The sequence below is a fragment of the Colletotrichum tamarilloi genome (assembly GCF_030869305.1).
Source record: "Colletotrichum tamarilloi strain Tom-12 chromosome Unknown Scaffold_28.1, whole genome shotgun sequence".
In the NCBI taxonomy this organism is placed as follows: Eukaryota; Fungi; Ascomycota; class Sordariomycetes; order Glomerellales; family Glomerellaceae; genus Colletotrichum; species Colletotrichum tamarilloi.
The window spans coordinates 74816-93850 of NW_026849411.1; the positions used below are offsets into that span (position 1 = coordinate 74816).

General features: G+C 55.3%; 7 protein-coding genes across 7 annotated transcripts; 4 read left to right on the forward strand and 3 right to left on the reverse strand.

The window, feature by feature from the left end:
* Positions 1-100: 100 nt before the first annotated feature.
* On the forward strand, positions 101-1690 carry CTAM01_08181 (uncharacterized protein; the record flags this gene model as incomplete). The annotated part of the gene is made up of 1 exon (XM_060524202.1): positions 101-1690. One exon carries the CDS (start codon positions 101-103, stop codon positions 1688-1690), a length of 1590 nt encoding a protein of 529 aa, XP_060381045.1.
* Positions 1691-1831: 141 nt separating this feature from the next.
* Positions 1832-3649, reverse strand: CTAM01_08182 (uncharacterized protein; the record flags this gene model as incomplete). Its single annotated transcript, XM_060524203.1, has 2 exons — positions 1832-3392; positions 3441-3649. 2 exons carry the CDS (start codon positions 3647-3649, stop codon positions 1832-1834), a joined length of 1770 nt encoding a protein of 589 aa, XP_060381046.1.
* A 647-nt stretch (positions 3650-4296) lies between these two features.
* Positions 4297-6023, forward strand: CTAM01_08183 (ribose-phosphate diphosphokinase; the record flags this gene model as incomplete). Its single annotated transcript, XM_060524204.1, has 3 exons — positions 4297-4407; positions 4597-4744; positions 4807-6023. 3 exons carry the CDS (start codon positions 4297-4299, stop codon positions 6021-6023), a joined length of 1476 nt encoding a protein of 491 aa, XP_060381047.1.
* An 877-nt stretch (positions 6024-6900) lies between these two features.
* CTAM01_08184 (uncharacterized protein) lies at positions 6901-10212 on the reverse strand (the record flags this gene model as incomplete). Its single annotated transcript, XM_060524205.1, has 1 exon — positions 6901-10212. One exon carries the CDS (start codon positions 10210-10212, stop codon positions 6901-6903), a length of 3312 nt encoding a protein of 1103 aa, XP_060381048.1.
* A 1558-nt stretch (positions 10213-11770) lies between these two features.
* Positions 11771-13988, forward strand: CTAM01_08185 (transcription initiation factor IIF subunit alpha; the record flags this gene model as incomplete). Its single annotated transcript, XM_060524206.1, has 3 exons — positions 11771-13171; positions 13224-13689; positions 13747-13988. The coding sequence occupies 3 exons, from the start codon at positions 11771-11773 to the stop codon at positions 13986-13988; spliced, it is 2109 nt and encodes a 702-aa protein (XP_060381049.1).
* Positions 13989-14533: 545 nt separating this feature from the next.
* CTAM01_08186 (uncharacterized protein) lies at positions 14534-15574 on the reverse strand (the record flags this gene model as incomplete). Its single annotated transcript, XM_060524207.1, has 1 exon — positions 14534-15574. The coding sequence occupies one exon, from the start codon at positions 15572-15574 to the stop codon at positions 14534-14536; it is 1041 nt and encodes a 346-aa protein (XP_060381050.1).
* Positions 15575-16225: 651 nt separating this feature from the next.
* CTAM01_08187 (TRAPP complex protein TRS85) lies at positions 16226-18544 on the forward strand (the record flags this gene model as incomplete). The annotated part of the gene is made up of 1 exon (XM_060524208.1): positions 16226-18544. The coding sequence occupies one exon, from the start codon at positions 16226-16228 to the stop codon at positions 18542-18544; it is 2319 nt and encodes a 772-aa protein (XP_060381051.1).
* Positions 18545-19035: the final 491 nt, after the last annotated feature.

Genomic DNA, 19035 nt, shown 5'->3' on the forward strand with positions numbered 1-19035 from the left:
TCGGCAGGCCCCTTTCATCACGAGCAGAAGGCGCAAACCAAAGGCCGTGACAGTCACAGCAATGGACAGTCTTTCGAGAAACAACACAACACATTGAAAGATGCTAAGCGGTACCTGTACGCGGCTCGCCATTGTGGCCGCCGTCTTTCTCGTCGCGGCAATCTTCCTAGTTCCGCAGCTCCCCCACGTAGGCTACAACGTGCCCACTCAGCTCGGCCACAACGCCCAAACGACAGGCGGCAAAGATGTCTCGAAAGGTGCCGATAAACCGAACGGCCCCGTCGAAGATCATGCCAACGAGGTGATCACATCTCTGGCTTCAATTGCTACATCGCACAGCGTGGCAAACGCGGCTCCGAAGCCAACACCTGCTCCCGCCACAGGCGCGAAACCCGATACGAAGAAGACGGTCTCAAAGCTCGAAGCTGGCCAGTCGCTGTCGCCGTTCCATCTCGCCTCGCCAAACGGTCGCTACGAACTCAATCTCCTCGATAGCGGTTCCCTTTCGCTCCTCGACACCAAAACAGAGATCGAGTTGTTCACGTCCGATACCGAGTACCACTGGCCCGTGTCATGGCAGGTCGAGCTCACCCAGGAGGGCGTGCTGATGCTCTCGTGGGCAAACGAGACTGCTGCCCCGTACGGCGCAACGCCATGGATCTCGAATCTCCTACCCGATTGCGCTTCTGTTGAGAGTGGCGACGAGAAACCGGTTCTGGAGCTTTTGAACTCTGGAAAGCTGCATATTCGCGCTGGGAGCAAAACCACCTGCCTCCTCCACCGCGCCTCAGATGATATGGGACGTCTCGCGATCGTGTACACCGGCTTTTTGCGCACCTATTTGAAGACTTGCAAGGAGCAGAATAATAAGCTCGTCAAGACGTGGACTGGGAGCGGCGGTGTCGACGTACACGTGTTTACGTACCTGGAAGATGTCAACCACGATTCCGGTGACCCGGTGGACAAGGACAGCATAACCAAGCACCTGAAGTCGTGCTTTGGAGACGCGCTCAAGACTGTGGAGATTCTGAAATTGGACAGTGTGAAGGAGAACGCCGTGGATCCTCCCGAGGTGCTAGTGAAGGAGTGCGGCAACGATAAACTCAACCACCAGCTCAGTCAGTGGAAGGCACTATACCTCGCCAGCCTGCAGGTGCAGAGCTACATGATCAAGGAGGGCATATCCTACGATTACATCTACAAGGGCCGTCTCGATCTGCTGTACTGGGGCGACTCGCCTGCCCTCTCGTCACTAAAGGTACCCGAAAACGGCATCCTGGCACCTCGCGTTACTCTGGACTGGACGTGGTACGCCATGCTCCACGACGGCGAGCTGCGCGCGGGCGTTACAGACATCACCGCCTTTGGGCGCCCCAATGCCATGTTTACCTACCTCGCGCTCTACCGCGAGTTTATCCACATGCGGACTCTGGAGAAGGAGACGGCGAAGTGGAAGGGATTCAATACCAAGACCAGGGAGAAGAAGCCAGAGGGCCAGGAAGGATGTACGCCTGAAGGTATACTGGCGTACTGGCTGCGGATCAATGGCATCGCTGTGAAGACCGATTGGCAGTTCAAGATGGGTTTGTTGCGCGGAGATGGGAAGGTCATCTTCACCTGCCCTGAGGGCAGAGGTTGGCTGTGCCCTGGTTTCATTCCGCAGGTTCACGACGATGGAACCCTGTTTTGAGTAGCCGTTGTGTGATACGAATAATGACACTGTTATATGTGAGATCACGGGTATAAGGCTTTCGCTTCCCTAATCACTTTTTATGCTTAATGGAAGTGCTCCGGAAATAGGCGGCGGCTATGTCGGGCGTCTTTAGCCTTGTTATTCGCTACCCAGGATATCAAAGGGATTTGAAGACACTTTCTTCTCGGGCCTCATGCGAGGTTCTGCGTCTGCCATCTTCTTCCGCTTCTTTTTCTGATTTTTGGCTTCTTTTGATGGCAAAAGCAAATCGTCCGAAATACCCAGCGCCGTGGCGACCTTGCCAAGCGCACCACTGGTTTTCATACCCGCGAGAAGGCGCATTATCCCATCGACTGATGGATACTCAGTGAGAGGTGGCAATGTGGACAACAACTCGCGCAGTTGCTTGGAGCCTTGGATCGGGTCCTTGGCTCCGACCTCGTACATGAGATCCAGGACCTGGGCCAAGATGCGGAGAGAGTAGAGCGTCGCGTGGATCTGCGCCGATAGGTGCACGACATCCCACGGGACGAGGTTCGAGTCTGCCGACACCGATTGGCCTAGCTTGATGGAGTTCAGACACGCATCCAGCTTATCTTCTTCCTGCGCGTGAGCGAGAAGGAGCTGCAAGCTGACTGCCTGCCAGGACGAGCCCTTTTGGGTAAGGCTACTTTTTGCCTTGGTCAAGGTCTTGAGGAGAGCATCCATCGAGTCCTTGATCCAGGGCCGGGGCAGCATCGCCATGTACTTGCCCTGGTTCACGCCAGACGACATTCTTCGGTACTCCCTCACGTGGGAGACGCCCCCGGGTCGCAGCAGACACGTGAGGCTGTATGCCAGCTGTCTCACGGAAGCGCTGGTATCCCATGCGCTAGCACGGGCTGGACAGTCTAGGAGAGGCGGGAGACACATCATGCAGCCCGCGGCGCCGGAGTCGGCCGCGAGCGGCTTCGCTACCCCGGAGTAGCCCACGCACTGCAGGACGACCTCGGATAGCCTCGCGTCGAGGTAGGGTTTGTCGAGGCTGCCCAGAATCGGGACAGCGCTCCAGTCTGTAGTCTCCAGTGTCTCGTACGGTGCGCAGAAGGCGCGGAACTCTTCCGGATCTGCGACCTCGCCTTTGCAGTTTTCGAGGACTTGTGCGAATTTGGGCCGGGTGGATTTGGAGAGCTCGTAGGCGAACCTGCGCATGCCGTGGTCCTCTGGTAGCTGTAGACGTTTGGCGATCTCTGATGGGGAGAATTTTGGGCCTAGGAGAGCGGGTTTGTCGTCGTCGGTGGTGCCGATGTGGAGGTCTCTGAAGAAGGCGACGGATCCTGTCTTTAGATCGTGGACGGTCAGATCGGAGTCCGAGGTCAGGATGGTTCCGCCGTTGCGCAGCGCGTCTTCTGCGCAGTAGGCGTCTGCTTCGCCGGGGACCAGGCGGACCAGAGAGGCATACTTTTCGATCGATTCCAGTTTGTCGACGATGGCTGCGACGAGAAATGCTGGTGGTGGGATCAGGGGCTGGTCTCGTTTGGGGGCATCGGTTGGGAAGAGAGGTGGTAGTGAGAGACGCGTTGATGCAATTTGCTTGGCTGGGCAACCGTTGGGGAAACCTGAGCGGAAGATCTTGAGGGACGAGGATACCTTCAGTATCCTCTCGAGGCGGACTTCTGCTTTTGATGCCGGGAGGAAGCCATCAAAGTAGATGGCGGCGCTTTGAACGTTAGCTTAGGTCTTTTCATGTCTTGGAGGAAAGAATTACATTGGTATATCATGACTGGTGACTTCTTCTAACCATCCTATCGCGGTTCTTCCGAGGATATCGTAGGATGGCAGACCGGAAGTACTTCTCGTACAGAGATGGTAGATATGGTATGCCAAAGCAGGGCCATCAATGACAACTCTGTCACCGTCGAGAGGCCCAAATACCCCATAAGGGGAGAGATGATTTAGGAGATGAGGAATTCCCATGATTGTATAATGATTCTGCCTTATAGACTTACATTAGAACTAAAACATGTACGAAGATTGGCTCACTCTGGGCCACGAGATTAACAGCCAATCTATTGCAAAATCTCTTCCACTGACCTAATCTTTGGGATTACTTCTAATGTGCTGCTTCCCCAACTGATACCGCGTGTTAGAACCCGATCGAATCCTTTGACTACGGCGGTCCAATCTCCATCAAACGATCCCGTTACAAATAATCCATTGAATGTTGGGACATGTATTGAGGTATCTCAAGACATCTGCCTGAATACTTGCCTTGGTAGGTAATGGAAAGAACGACCTGAGCTCCTGCAGAAACTCATCGCGGGGTCACGGTGCGTGACACACGGTACGTACAGTCCCCATCAACCATAGGAAGCGGCGGCCCTGCCTTAGGGACTGGAAAGGGTATCTCCGGCCCGGATAAATACAGTGTGACGGTAGCACCTTCTCGCCCATTACACGTGCCTGCACTGTCCGTTCGACCCCACTGCAACGCCTGGCTCCGTGCCCGCCCGCTTTTCGGCTGAACAGCCCCCTTGTCCCCAACTCAATTTTTCCTTCGCAGTAATAAAAGCTCCCCACCTCGCGAATCCAATCTCTTCGCCTTTCGCATTCTTCTTTTCAACATGCGCGGCACTCTCATCTTCGCGGGCTCCTCCTGCCCAGTCCTCACTAATCAGATATGTGAGAACCTGGGCATGGCTCCTGCCCAGGCGGAGCTTACCCAATTTTCCAATGTAAGCTGAAAGTGCGCATCGCTGGGCTGTCGACCACCAAGGGCGGGGGAAACGCCGCGTTCCTGCTCACGAACTTTTCATGATGTAAATCATGGAGGGAACAGCAGCCGCGGCCGCTCCCACTGCCTTGATTGGACCAATTCCAACTTTGTTTGGACTCCCTGTTGAGGCTGACCCGTCACACAAAAGGGCGAGACGAGCGTGCGAATCTTGACCAGCGTCCGCGAAAAGGATGTCTTTGTCGTCCAGTCCGGCAGCGCCAAGGTCAACGACACCATCATGGAGTTGTTGATTATGATCTCGGCCTGCAATGGCGGATCAGCAAACAAGATCACTGGTAAGATTAGCTCCACTCCCTCTGACTATCGTCTTATAGTGCTAACTCAATCGCTTCCCCAGCTGTGCTTCCGTACTTCCCCTACAGTCGCCAGTCGAAGAAGAAGTCCCATCGGGGTGCCATCACAGCAAGAATGCTTGCCAACCTCCTCGGCGTGGCCGGCGTTAAGCACGTCATTACCGTCGACCTTCACGCTTCCCAGATGCAGGGCTTCTTTAAGTGCCCGGTGGACAACCTTCACGCCGAACCCCTCATTGCGAGATGGATTCGTCACAACGTGCCCAACTGGAAGGAGGCCGTTGTCGTGTCCAAGAACGCGGGCGGAACCAAGCGTGTGACATCGCTTGCAGACGCATTGAAGCTCAACTTTGGCATGGTCACAACAGAGAAGAACCGGAAGGGAACCAACATGACTTCGAGTATGATCATGCACCACCTGGACAATCTCGATCGGGAACCCGTGTTGGAGACAACGCGTGAGCCACCCAGACCTTCCACACCTCCCGCTGCACCTGGCCGAGCTGCCCGGATCAGAACCGACGCACACGGTTCCCCTCAGTTCACCAGCGCTCCGAGGTCCCACCCTAGATCGATGGACGACCGGCCCACAACACCCACACAGTCCAAGCCTGGCGATGGGTCGGTCGACGATGATGAGGAAGAGGGCGACGCGCAGTACGATGATCGTCGCGCCCATGAAGTTACGCACGGCCGATTGGTTCAGGGTCACATAGTGGACGACGACTATCCATCGCCAGCTGCATCGACCGTCAGCGGCAGCGTTCAGGGCGACGATCCCATGACCATGTCGCACGCATCATCATTCTTTGCTCCCGAGCCCCATGCCCTGGGAGGTTCTGGAGACGCGGCCCCGGAGTCGGATGAGGAGGACGAGGTCCTGAAGGATCCCAAGGTCGAGCACATGATCACGCTGGTCGGCGATGTCAAGAACAGAACCGTCTTCATCGTTGATGACATGATCGACAAGCCCAACTCGTGGATCGCCGCTGCCGAGACAGTCGTCAAGAAGGGCCGCGCCAAGAAGGTCTACTGCATGGCCACCCATGGCGTGTTCGGCGGCGACAGTCTCGACCAGCTTCAGGCGTGCGAGTGCATCGATACCATTCTCGTGACCAACAGCTTCCCCATCCCCGAGGATCAGGCCAAGCGGTGCCCCAAGCTCGTGGTACTGGACCTCTCCTTCCTCCTTGCCGAGGCGATTCGCCGTAACCACTACGGCGAATCGATCTCCCCTCTGTACCAACACATTCTGGACTGAAAAGATTTTCCGGCGAGAGAGCGTGCAAGGATTGTCTCGGTTACAGTTCGCCTGACACGGCTTCTTTTTCTGCTTTTTTCCTGTCTTGGACTGGCTCAAGGATTCTCTTTTTTTATTGAGTTCCAGTATGTGTGCGGCATACTCGGGGGAGATAGGCATTTCAGCGCGGCGTTCTGGGCTAAAACGGCAAAGAGTGGAATGGCCAAGAGATGGTTGCAACCAAAAAAAATACGCGTTCCCAAGGAGACTTTGGTAGGTCTTGCTCAACATCAACACAAAGCATGGTCAGTATTAGACATGAATGATGAAACTTTGATACCTTTTTTCAACCGGGCCGCCATCCAGTATGGCGTGTGCGCGCGTTCCTCAACTGATACACCTTTTTTCACCTTCACCTGATGGAAGATTGGGTTGCATCCATTGCATCACCCTTTCTTACCTTTCACACCAACGATGCTGTTTTCTGAACAGCCGGGGCCCAGTTCATCCCAGAACAGGCCTTGAACGGAGCGTTGGCAGATTAATTTTCGACTCAAAGAAGATCCCTCTTCCGGTCGTCTTCATGACGGCCACAGCCTCCGGGACTGGTGGGAGAGGGATAAGAGAAACCTTCGAACATCTCTTCAAGTGATGTACGTGTGGATGTCTTGATCACAGTCGGCGTGTGCACCGACTTTGTCCTTTTAGCTTCCTGTTTTTGATAATAATACAAATCAACTTTCAAACATTTTTTTTGCCTTTTTACGTCGTGACATCGTCCCTGCAGTACATACGTACCGCATACCCCTAGTCCTCCGTGACGCCCCTGCCTGGGATTTCATAAACACAACATCAAATTCGTCCACATCTCTCAAGTAAACACAGCAATGTCCCCTTTCTACTCGAACAGTTCCCACCCGTGAATCTCATCCAACAGTTGCAAATACGTGCTCTTCTCGCCTTCCTCCTTGACGGCCGCCACATCCTGAAGCAGCTCCTCACCGAAATTACCCGCGCCCGCGGCCTTGATGATGCGCCACGCGCGGCGGAATTCGTCGCGGATGGCAACGATGCCGTTGTGCGTGACTGTGCGGGCGACGTTGTGGTCTAGCTCGAAGGGGTCTTCGATGGCGAAGAGGTAGCGGTGCCGGACTTCCTTGACTTCGCCGTTCTTCTGCGCCGCCGCCGATGCTGCTGCGCTGCTATCGGTGGAGGTAGTGATGGTGCCGCTGGTGGTTGTCATCGTCGTCGGGGTGGGCGGGTCGATGGGCGATTTCAAGGTCATGTGTTGTTGTCCCTGCAGTCCGGGGGGAGGACCATCGGTGCTCGGGGAGTTGACGGCGGCGGTGTTGTTGGCGTTGGGGCGGTACTCGATGACCGTCTTGGCGCCCGTCCAGCCCTTTTCTGTCTTGGAGAGCAGGCCGCCCGGCGAGCGGATGCTGAGGACGTCGCGGCCCCAGTCGTAACCTCGGCCCGGGTAGGTGCTCATGGAGCCGTTTTGGGCGTAGTACTCGAAGAAGCCCCGGAGGAGCTGGCCGACGGAGTCACGGTTGCCGTTGAGCTGGCTCATCTGCGCGAGGCGGAGGATCTCAGCCTCGTCGCGCCAGAAGCCGACGAAGCGGCCGCGGCAGATGATGCTCTCGTCGAGCAGCGCCGGGGACTTGGGAGGCAGGCCTTCAGGGGGCGGAGGCGGAGGGCCGAGGGCTTGGAGGTTGGGGCAGACAAAGGGCTGGACCACGTTGACGAGGTAGTGCAGCATCATGAGGACGTAGCCGTAGCTGCTGAGGGTGCCGCGGTACGGGGTGTTTACGCCGCGGACCTTGGCCCAGTGTTTCACGAAGAGGACGAGCGGGCGGACGCGGGGGTCGGTGTGGGAGTAGCAGCGGAGGAGGAGGGTGTTGTGCAGCGCGAGATGGGCGGCGAAGTTGATATCGCACTGGACGCCGACGCCGTTCTTTGGGAACTCGAGCTTGTCGCGGTAGGGGTCGCGGGGCTGGTTGATGGCCATCTTGGCCGGATCCTTGAGGTCGCGCATCCGCTTTATGGTCTCCATGTTTTGCTTGGTGACGGGGATGACGAAGTCGTACTGGGGGTCTTGAACGTTGCTCTTCCGCATGGGACCACGGAGTATCGAGATGTATTCTCTCACGTCGTTCTCGATGCTCGGATCGTACAGGTGTTGGTCGACTGCCTTTTCGAGTTCGAGGGCAAGTTGAAGACTCTTGTGGCGGCGCGCGACGGTGAGGAGGCTGAGTGGTCCGTTGGTGGTGTCGATGAATTCCTGCACGCTCTTGCGAGTGGTGCTCGGCCAGATGCCGGCCGTGTATCTGTTGATGATGAGCTGTTTCGCGGCCGTAGCGTTAGGATCGCCTCGGGGGCGGAGGTTCGCGAGGATCTTGAGTGTCCTCGCGTGGTATCCGGTAGCTGCTTCAAACTGGCTCTGTTCGAGAGTGAGCAGTTGCGCAATGGGGAGCTTTTTGAGCTTCTCCAGGTGCAGCTGCAGATGTTTGCTGTATGTCAGGGGCTCGATTCCAAAGTGCTGCTGATTCTGGAGATTCTTCCAAGACGCTATCAAATTCCGAGTCGCATCGTCGGTGTCGTCTATGCTTCCGATCTCAGCCTCTCTTTCGCATAACATGACAATCTTCTCGCCTTCCATCTGGGCGTACACGCCAGCCAGGGACCGGTAGTTGGGAACATTGGTGATCGTCTTGAAAGAAAGAGACAGGTAATTTGAGAGTCTACTTCTCAGCGGCACGTCGTGAATGCCTTTCAAGAACGCTTCGCAAACCTTGTTGAGCAAGTCGTAGTCCTCCTCTACCAGCTCACGGCAGTTAGAGAGAGTCACATCCCGACCTCCCAATCTTCTCAAAGTTCGCTTCGCTACATTATAGTAAGCAGAGAGAGACTGGTTCTCGGGCTGGTAGATAGCCGGCACTCTGGGCTCGTTCAGATTGGGGCCTGCAGGAGATAACTCGCCCGTTTTTGGGTTGTTTGGGTCGTCGATCGTTTCGTCCGTCATTTCCTTGGTGTGAGTATCAGCCGTCTCGTCATCATCTGCAGCATCCGCATGGTCGGTATCCACGATGCCCTTTTCCCACTTTTCACGCTCTTCCAAGAGGTCCTTGAGCAGCTTCGCGGGCGGGTTCTGGCAAAGCTTGATGATTGGTACTCTCGTGCGGGTCAGCAGACGCGCGCCAAGGCCGATTTCGAGAAAAGCCTTCTCGATAAGTCTGGGTATCGCAGAGCCCGACTCATCCGGTTGGGGTGTAGAAAGGGGTGAGACCAGACCGAGATCCATGTCTGAGGCTTTCGTTGCGAACCCAGAAGACAGACTGCCGAAGCACTTGAGTTGCACAGACGGCGGAGGAAAGTTCTCCAGACCATTTTGTGTCGCCTCATATTCGGCAACTGCGGCCTGGCACACTTGTTCGATCTTAACTCGGAAGGCTTCCTTCTCGGCGATCTCTCCTCTTTCAATCTCTGCGCCAGCAACGAGAGTGTTGCAGAGGCTTTCTAGGTAGGATGCCTGGTTCTCCAACTCCTCGGGCCGGACTGGGTGGTGTTGACCACGGGGGCTGTAAAGCTGGCCATGATTGTTCCGTGGAAAACGCGGTGAACCGTGCTCTTGCTGACCACTGGGGTGCTGATCATGCTGGTATCGTTCAGAGTTGACGAGGTTTCGATGTCCGTTCTGTCTGGGGGAGCGAGGCGACATGCCGCCTGCAAGGTGATGCGGCCTGTGGTGCAGATCTGGATTATGATACGTCTTGCCTGGTCGTCCATGAGAGGGGAATCTAGGATTCTCGTGAGGGTAAGAAGGAGAAGGCCAGCCTGTGTAGGGTCGTCCAGCCTCGGTGGGCGGAGAGGGGCGAGTGTCAATGGGAATGGACAACTGAGCATTCATCTGTCGTCTCTGCGCCTGGTTGAGTCGCTTTCTGCCCACCTTGGGCGAGGGTGGTGGCTTGCCATTGACTCCGGCTGAAGCTTCGAGATGGTCTCCATGGGGTTGAAGATGATCGTTCGGTCCATTCGCCGGGGTTCCGCCACCGGGAAAGTGCGCGGTTGTTCGCGGGGCATCTTGACCCTGAGGCTGGCCGGTGGCTGGAGTACCGTTGGTAAGAATCATGTTTCGCAACTGATCCTCGAGCCCATTGTTTTGAGAGCCACCAAACTGGCCCATACCGGAATTACTGGTGCTATTATTCATGGTGATTGTTGCTTGAAGGTGTTATCATCGAATACGATGAGTTGGATACAGCTGAAGGAAGGGTAAGGCTTCTGTGAGAGTTGATGAGATGGGTGCACTGAAAATAGGCGCAGAGCACTTACCTGGTCAGACACGTCCGGGACGCATGGCTTGGACAGTTGGATGCAGAGGATTGGGGATTTGGAGGATAGATACGGAGGTGAGTAAGAGTGCTGTGATTGGGAAGCTTGTATTCAGTTTCCGATTGGCGATCACCTCATTCATGTAGGTAGGTGGTGTAAATGGAACTTCAAGTGAGGTGGAAGCTTTACGTGGGGAAGCAGGTACATTCCAGAGTGAGGGGCTACAGTCTCAGACTTACGACGCACTGTACAACAATGGGTACATGCAGTCGGTCTTTCACTGTACAGATACTGCCCCCCGCGGACTGTGAGGTAAGGTACCGCAAGTACCTCTATGTGGATAGCTAAAACCAAGATTTGTGGAATGAATTGGATGCTTACTATTTATCTCACATCTTTCATGGCCTTCCACGGTCTCGTGAAGCCATTGACTGGATTCTCCTATTCACCCCTTTACAGCAGAAAACAGCAAAACCCCCTATCTTGGATGCCGTGATGTCTGGATTTGTAACTATTGCCTGGGTTGGTGCAAATATATGGGCCAGTCGAGGGCACGCATTTTGATAACGGTTGACGTTGTCGAGGCTGAACATCCTATTAATACTCAATAGATATAAGGCATTGATGTCGTGCTTCGAGCCAGGGGCACTCTGCACGCACGTAAGATTAATTCCTTGAAGTAGTTGAAGGAAAGCTAGGTATCTTATCTGTTGCGACATCTGTCCTTGCTATTGAAGCTACGGTACCTACTAGTTGAGGTACGGCAAGTTAAGAACAGTAAGGCCATCCCAATGACGTCCTACCACAGTGAGGCTCGCCCTTTCCAGATGCGGTTCCACAGCCACTGGCGAATTGTGAGGCACTGAGGATGGCCCGCCCAGAAAGAGTACTAGCACGCTGGGCTTACTTTTGATCAATTCATTGGCTACAAATGTACCGCGCACCAAGCTTTTGCCGGCAAACTACAATCAAGGTACCTTACCTTAGCACGGTCTCCGCCCAGCTTTTCTGCAAGCTCTCCAAGCTGCCTAGGCAAGTGCGCCTGATTTCTGAGCGCGCCTTCCAATCCTCCTCTCCCGCATGCACTTCATCGTCCGGGCATGCTCTTTGTCATCACCTCGACTTCTTCACCTTCGCCAATCCATCCGTACTTATCAATTCGCGAGTACACAACCGCCGATCAAGCTAGTCCTCGAGACTTTCTGGCGAACATTGATATCCAACCTTCTGTCGCATCACCGAGTCTACCGTCATCAGCTATTCTCTGTTGCGCCGAGGCCCTAGACATCTGGGCAAGCCTCATTCCTGCCTACGATTCTGACTTGCACTTGACAGAGACTGCTTGACGACGGAGAAACAAAGCGTCGCTCACTAGAATCTTCCCGAGACAACAGCCTGCAGGAAGCGCTCTCGACTCTCGCGCGCCCGCTGACAGCATGAGCGCGCCGCCACCAGGTCTGCCCAACGGCCAAAACCCGAATGGCCTACCAGGACAGCCTGGACAGCCTCGTCCCCCTCCGATCAAGCGACGACCCAAAGGCGATCCCCTTGTTGCCCGCAAGCGACCTGGAGCTCCACGACCGGCTGCCTCGCGTCCCCCTCCAGGCTCGTTGCAAACCGCCTCAGGAGCCCGACCAGCTGCCGGTGGAACAGGTCACCACGGCCTTCAGCGACCCGAAACCGAGGAAGATATCAGAGCGAAGAGAGCGGCAAACGGCGGCTGGCTCGATCCCGCGCCCCAGAATGTCAGGGAATTCAAGATCGTAACGACCAAAAAAGCGTTGAAAGATGGTGTCAGACATCACGTTATGAAACTCTCTTCCGCCAAGGCCGAGCTCGAAAGGAACGGCATTGATCCCACAAACCAAGATGAATTTACCCGACCTGTCACGCTTCAACGTCGCGACCCACGACAACCGCCTCCCGGACGCGAGGTCAAGCACGAAGAGCCCGAGCCACAACCCGTTGATGAAAAGGAAGCCGAGCGTTTGGCACAGCTCAAGGCCGAACGTGAGGCTGTTCGAGCTGTGGAACTCGCTAAGAGTGCACCCAGTCTGAAAGATCCTAGTCTTGATAAAAAGCCCAAGCCCAAGGAGAAGGAAAAGGATGTCCAGTTCCACCGCCAGCCTCGGTCGGAGAAAGAGAAGAAGCAACAGGGCCTGCGATACGAGGAGGCGCTCCCTTGGCACCTAGAGGACGCAGATGGCAAGAACGTCTGGGTCGGATCATACGTCGCGCCTCTGTCCGAGACCACCGTCTGCTTTGTTGCTACTAGAGATGGCAAATTCGCGGCGATACCTTTGGAAAAGTGGTACAAATTTACTGCGAAGCCCCATTTCAATACCATGAGGCTTGAAGAAGCCGAGGCTTTGATGAGTAAAAAGACAGACATCGGCCGATGGTACATGCGTGACAAGCAAAAGAAGAGCGAGCAAGATGAGTGGGAGGCGACCAGACATGCTCTGTACGGACCTGCGAGAATCAAGACAGAAAGTAGCACCTTCAGAGCTGCTTCTCGGGAAGAAAAGCAGGACCATGACGAAATTGACATGGAAGGCGACGAGTTCCAGGACGATGACGAGAATCCCGGCTTAGACGTGGACAATGACGAGGATACCAAGGAGGCTACTGATCGCATTCGCCGAGATCAAATGGGCGCCAATCTGTTTGGCGAGGCCGACGAGCGCAGAGTAGAAAAGGAGCTGAACGAAATGAGGAAAGCCGAGGAGGAGCGCCGCAAAGAGGGAAAGCGAACCACCAAGGCACTCATCAAGAGAGAAAAGGAGACTATCTACCAGTCGGATTCGAGTGGCTACGATCCTTTCGAGTCTTCATCGGTAAGATGCTCAGAGAAGCTGTCAGTTTATTTTTAACTAATCACATGCACAGAGCGACGATGATTCCGACGAGGAAAAGAAGAAGGAAGAAGAGAAGGACAAGGACAAAGATGAAGAGAACAAGGACAAGGACGGAGACTCCAAGGATAAGACTGCGTCGGGCGTTTCTTCCAAGGGTAACACTACCCCGTCTGGCCGACAGAAACATACCGATGCTCTTAAGAAGGGCAAGTCTCTGAAGCGTCCCGGCTCTCCCAACTTGTCGGAATCTAGTGGCAATGAGTCCTCTCGGAAGAAGCTGAAGAAGCATGCCGCAGCTTCTGTCCACCAGAGCCGTTCGTCTACGCCTTCAGGAGGCCTGAAGAGCCACCTCAAGGGTGCCATGAGCGATGGCGAGGCAACTGGAGGAGAGATGTCAGACGGCCAGTTGAGGAAGAAGAAGATCAAGCTCGTTGGTAGCGGAGCAAGAGGCACGCCAGTCGGCTCGAGGGCCGGTAGTCCTGTCCCGGCCACATCCGGTATGCACATGGATCGCGCTCCTCAATTTTTAGAGTACATGCTAACGCAGTTTATAGGCTCCAAGCCCGGTTCACCAGTTCCCGAGGGATCGCCCGCGCCCCGTGGTCCCATTCAAGCTCACGAGATTGTTGACGCCCTTCCTGAGCTCCCTGGCGGTATCAGCATTGGCAACCTGATGAGGAGATTCCAGGGACGCATCGGCGATGGCCCTGGCCAGATGGATCGCAAGGAATGGATCAAGCTTGTCAAGGAGAACTGTGCCTACGGATCCGACAAGATCCTTCGTCGCAGGCCTTAGGCGGGAAAGCCAATATTGTAGATTCTGCTAGCGATTGATCCATCATTAGGATGAGTTCGTCGGCGAAGAGTCCTGCGCCGACGTGTCACCCATAAATGAGTACCTTGGATTATCTCACAAAAGTTGTATGAGTGAAATGAGCACAGCTTTGTTTTCGAGGAGGGCGTACATGGCTCGGGCGAAATTAGTCATCTTTGAAGATTTTCAGTGAGAGTCGCAAACGCGAACCAGATATTCTAAGAGGAGAGAAGCACCCGAGCAAACACATCTCAGTCAATAGTAGAAGAGAGACGTCAAGCCAGCAGGACGCCTTTCGAGACCGCAATGAACATGCTCTTTGGTTGCCTTTAACGCTATGAAGTTAAGTTCTTGCTCATCGGATGATATTATATGTCATTTTTATTTCGAAGTTCAAAATGATGTCGGCTCAGATTTGAACCATCACTTTGATTGTGACTGGAACGCAAATATCATGGGATATCCAATGCTTGAATCCATCGCATTCCGGTGTCTTAACCGAACCAAATGTCGACATCCTAGCGCGATCATTCGTCCATCTGCCAGGCGTAGTCGAGCCCCTTATTCCGCTCCCTGCGATTAATCGCCCTGAACCGCTCCCCTTCAAACCCGTTACTCCTGTCGACGCCATCCCACCTATACCCCGGCTTGATGCCATACCGGTTCGGCGGCGCAGCGCCAGCATACACCGGCCGCCTCTTCCCCTTTTTACCCTTTGCCCCTGCACCACCACCGCCGCCCGTCTTGTCGCTTAAGAACTGCGCCATGGGATCATTCCACCGCTCCTGCTCCTTGAGCTCGTTATTCATCTCCTCGTCGTCCGCCGTCCGCGCAAACGTCATGAGCTTGGCGTCCTCGAGCGCCTCCCTGCGCTTCCGCGCGTTCTCGAGCTGCACGTCGCCCTTGGGCGCCAACCTTGCCTGCCGTTCTTTCTCCTCGGCCTCGAGCGCGAGTTTGCGCGCCTCCGCTCGCTTCATGGAGACGTCGACGCGCCGGCCCGTGGCGTCGCGGTAGACCGTCTCCTCTTCCTTGCCGTGTTTTCGGAGTTTCGCGAACTCGGCTTCTTCGGCTTGCTGGCGGCGGCGGAGCTGTGCTGAGACGGCGGCGGCGGATTGCAGGCCTGCGTGTGTGCCGTCGCTCATTTTGACGACGTTGGCGGCGGCGTCGTCGTCGTCGCCTCCTCCTTCTATGACGGGCATCTCGTCGTCTGCGTTTCGTGCTGCTGCATTTTCTGCTGCCGCTGAGGCGAGGATCGCGTTTGCTGCTGCGGCGCTGTCGTCGTCTTCATTGTTGCCCGCGCCGGCGCCGCCTTGTGATTTCGAGGATGCGGCGACCGTCTTCCAATTTGATTTCTTCGTCTTCCTAAACTCTGCCGAGGTCCCTGATACGAGGGCCGGTCCTGATTCTGCGTCGTCGTCTTGTGCGGTGGAGTTGCCCCATCCGTTGTCGTCGTCGTCTGCGATGATGAGGCCTTGGGTCTCGGTGGGTTGTTTGCGCTTGCGCTTCTTGGGTTTCGGATCTGCTACTAAGTAGTTCTTTGCAAGATATGATGAGAGGTCGGAAGGCATTGTCGGATATGGCCTGTGCAGCCACGAGAAGGTTGGAAATGGGGTTCGTTTTGGGTGGTTTTGGTGGTAATGAGAAGAGCTATGATACTTCAAGATATCACAGGTAAGCTAAGACTGAGGTATCGACGTCGTTGCACATCGAAAAGATGCACGGACCTTGATGGACCAGAACCAGAAAAGCAGGGGCCGCAGACCGACAAGGGTCCCCCCACTCTCCCTCGTCCCTTCCACGAATGGACGTGCATGTGACGGGGCGCTAGTTACTTATCGGAGGGTTGAGTGGTCTCTCTCGCGCGAACCTGACAATGACGGCTCCTGGCTTGTAATTAGGCCAGCTGCAGCGTACAGCACAACTGTGGCATCGTCGCGGAGCCAGTCTTTGTACGCCATCTTTTTCTCTCCTGCTTCACACTTTCCATGTTTGCTGACCCCTTCTCAAAAGTTTTAGACTGCGCCGAATATTCGTCCATTTTTGCGATCCACCGCCGAGCCCCCTACTAATTACGACGCCAAAAGCCATCCGGCGGAGTTACGAATGCTCCAACACCACCGAACGTCCGATATATAAGCCACTGGCTTCTACTCATCTGACAAGATCAAGGCACAGGGTATCGGTCATTTCCGACTGATACGCCTCACGCAGCCTTGGTCATGCAGTCCCCGGACAATGAGGCCTCGCCAATCGAGTCGCTCCCCGCCATGCCCATGGCCGCCTCGACTGGAAGACCGCCCAAGAGGCAGTCTGTTCCCGAAGGCCACCCGCTGGCACAATCCGAGGTCACGTTACCATACCGAAGATCCAACCCCTCTGTCGCGCCGCTCTTCGCTTCCACTTTGACGCCTCCCGGATCACGCTCAGGGTCTCCCATGGGACGAGGCTCCCCGGCCCGAAGCACAATGTCTGGCTCTGTCTTTGGCGGACCAGCAGCTCGCTCGCTCATCGAGAATGCTTCCGACAGCCCCGGCGATCCGCGTAACTTGATCATGAAAGCCTATGTCCCCCATGTTGCGATTTACGCCTCGCCAGATACCGAGGAGCTCGCGACCGACAAGGGTTTCAAGAACGGATTGTGGGAGCTTCTGCGCCCTTTCGGAGAACAGGTGCAGGGCAAGGTCACCATCAGAGACAGCAACGGTGCGAGTAAATCATGGGAGGACTACTCGGTTCGGTTCACCAAGTTTGGAGACAATATCGAGCACCCTGGTTCGAACGCTTCGCAAGGCACGCAATCTGCGGCGACCAACGGACAAGCCGGATCTGTCTCAAAATCGAAGAGCCACTACGACGACGTTGAAGCGGTGGTGGACAGCCATCTGTCTTACGCTGAAGAGTCATTCCTCAACACCCCGCACCACGGATTGACGAGACAGGGCCTGGACGTGGAGGCTACTTCCCCATACTACTCATTATACCTGCGGAGACTCTTATCGGGCATACCCGTGTCACCTCACGAGACCTTTGCGCATCCAGTGGCCTGCGTGATTGCCATCAGCTCGCGGAGTCCATCACCGATAGAAGATCTGCGCAAACTTTACAATGACACGAGCACTGGGGAGAACAGACTGCCAGTGTGGGTAGACGGAGACTATCTTCGATACTACGTGTTGGTACACGATGAAGAGCGCGACGACGTCACCCGTTCACTGGCCTTATTCGACCAAATGAAGCGTCATCTCGGCCTACACTGCCATTTGCTGCGGTTGAGAAGCACGCAGAGCGCAGAGACCGATGATGATAGCATACCTCTGCCGCGGAGCGATTGGATGTCGGCAGCCGAAGAACTGAAGGACATCCGAAACAGCGAGGAACGAGAAGACTTTGAGGACCCGACAAGATACATCTTCGAGTCGGATGCCACGGCGATTCGCACCTTTGTGAGAGAGATGGTTACGCAGTCTATCATACCTACCATGGAGCGCCATGTGTCGCTGTGGAACGATCAAGTCGCATCTCGTAGAAGAGGAATTACGGGAAGGTTCATGAATCTGTCGCGGAAATGGGGAGGCTTCGGCAGTAGCTCAAGGAATTCCGTCGTGGGAGGTAGCGGGTCATCAAGCGCTTATGACGCGCTCGGATTCTACCGACCAGATGCTTCAGAAGCCATCATGCGAAAGCTAGCCGACTTCGCCTTCATGCTCCGGGACTGGAAACTAGCGCACTCAACATATGATCTCCTAAGGTCCGACTTTAGCGACGCAAAGGCCTGGAAGTACCACGCGGCAGCCAACGAGATGGCCGCCGCCAGTCTCCTTATCATGCCGCAAAATCTGCCTTCCAAATCCCGCGCCGAAACGATCGACCAGATGTTGGAAGCCGCCTTCTACTCTTACTACACACGTTGCAGCTCCCCTTTTGGGGCACTGAGATCATTGACGCTCGGAATCGAGCTTCTGCGGCTTAGGGGCGGCAGTAGCGTCGACGACGCTGTGAGATGGGGCATCCGCCTCCTCGACTCCAAGATCCTCGGCCCCGTCGGCGATGCTCTCATGAAGGAGCGACTCGCCGTCTGCTACGCCTCAAAACCGGGCGTCGGCTCAGGCTCGTGGGGCCACCGGAAAAGAAAGTCGGCCATGTGGTGTATCCTCGGCGGCGAGGCATGGGACCTGCAACACAAGTACATACAGTCCCAGCGGTGTCTCAATGAAGCCTCGCGGATCTACTCGGAGCTTCCGCACGAAAATGGCGTCTCCAAATTCAGCCTTGCCAACGAATTCGTGGCTGGCCTACAGCATCAGCTCGATGAGAAGCTCGACGTGGACGATGGAAATGGAGGCGACGAGTCCCCATCACAAGACGTGGAGGAAGTCCTCGTTGAAGAGAGTGAGACTATGGATTTCAGGTCAAGAAGAACTAGCATGATGGGTCGTGGAGGAGCACCTGTCGCAAGCCTTGAGACTGCGCCGTTGCATGAGGTTGTGTCACCCGTCAAAGAGAAGGGTGACGGATCGGTGCAAGATGAGTTTGGCTAACACGACTTGGATCGGTTGGAGTGGCGGAGGTGCAGCGATGGGCGAATGAAGTGATTAGTAGATGCGTTTACGAAGCGGATTAATAGCATTTACAACCACTGTCGCTGCCTCTTTTCAGTATTGTTGTCCTTGCACTGTGATTGTTCGTTTCTTTGGTCAGGACGAATTATAGTAGAAGGCAGACAAAGGAAGGCATGCAGCCAGAAGCCATGCCTGCTCCTTCTTCGTTTGATACCCCAAATTCTCATTTAATCCAAGGTATCCGTCTTGAAGCCATCGTTCCTCCCTCTTTACACTAACTGCCTTACTCATAGTTAGGCCTGGTGCCCAGTTTTGTGTAAATGTCGTTTTGTGGCATCTTCTACGCCAAGGTAGTGGTCAGTACGTACCTGCGCTAATCCCCTGCTCGAGATCAGGCACCTGGACACACTTGTCACTGGGGACCCTTGGACCCAGCAATGATCTCACCGGCAACCGATAGGAGAAAGACT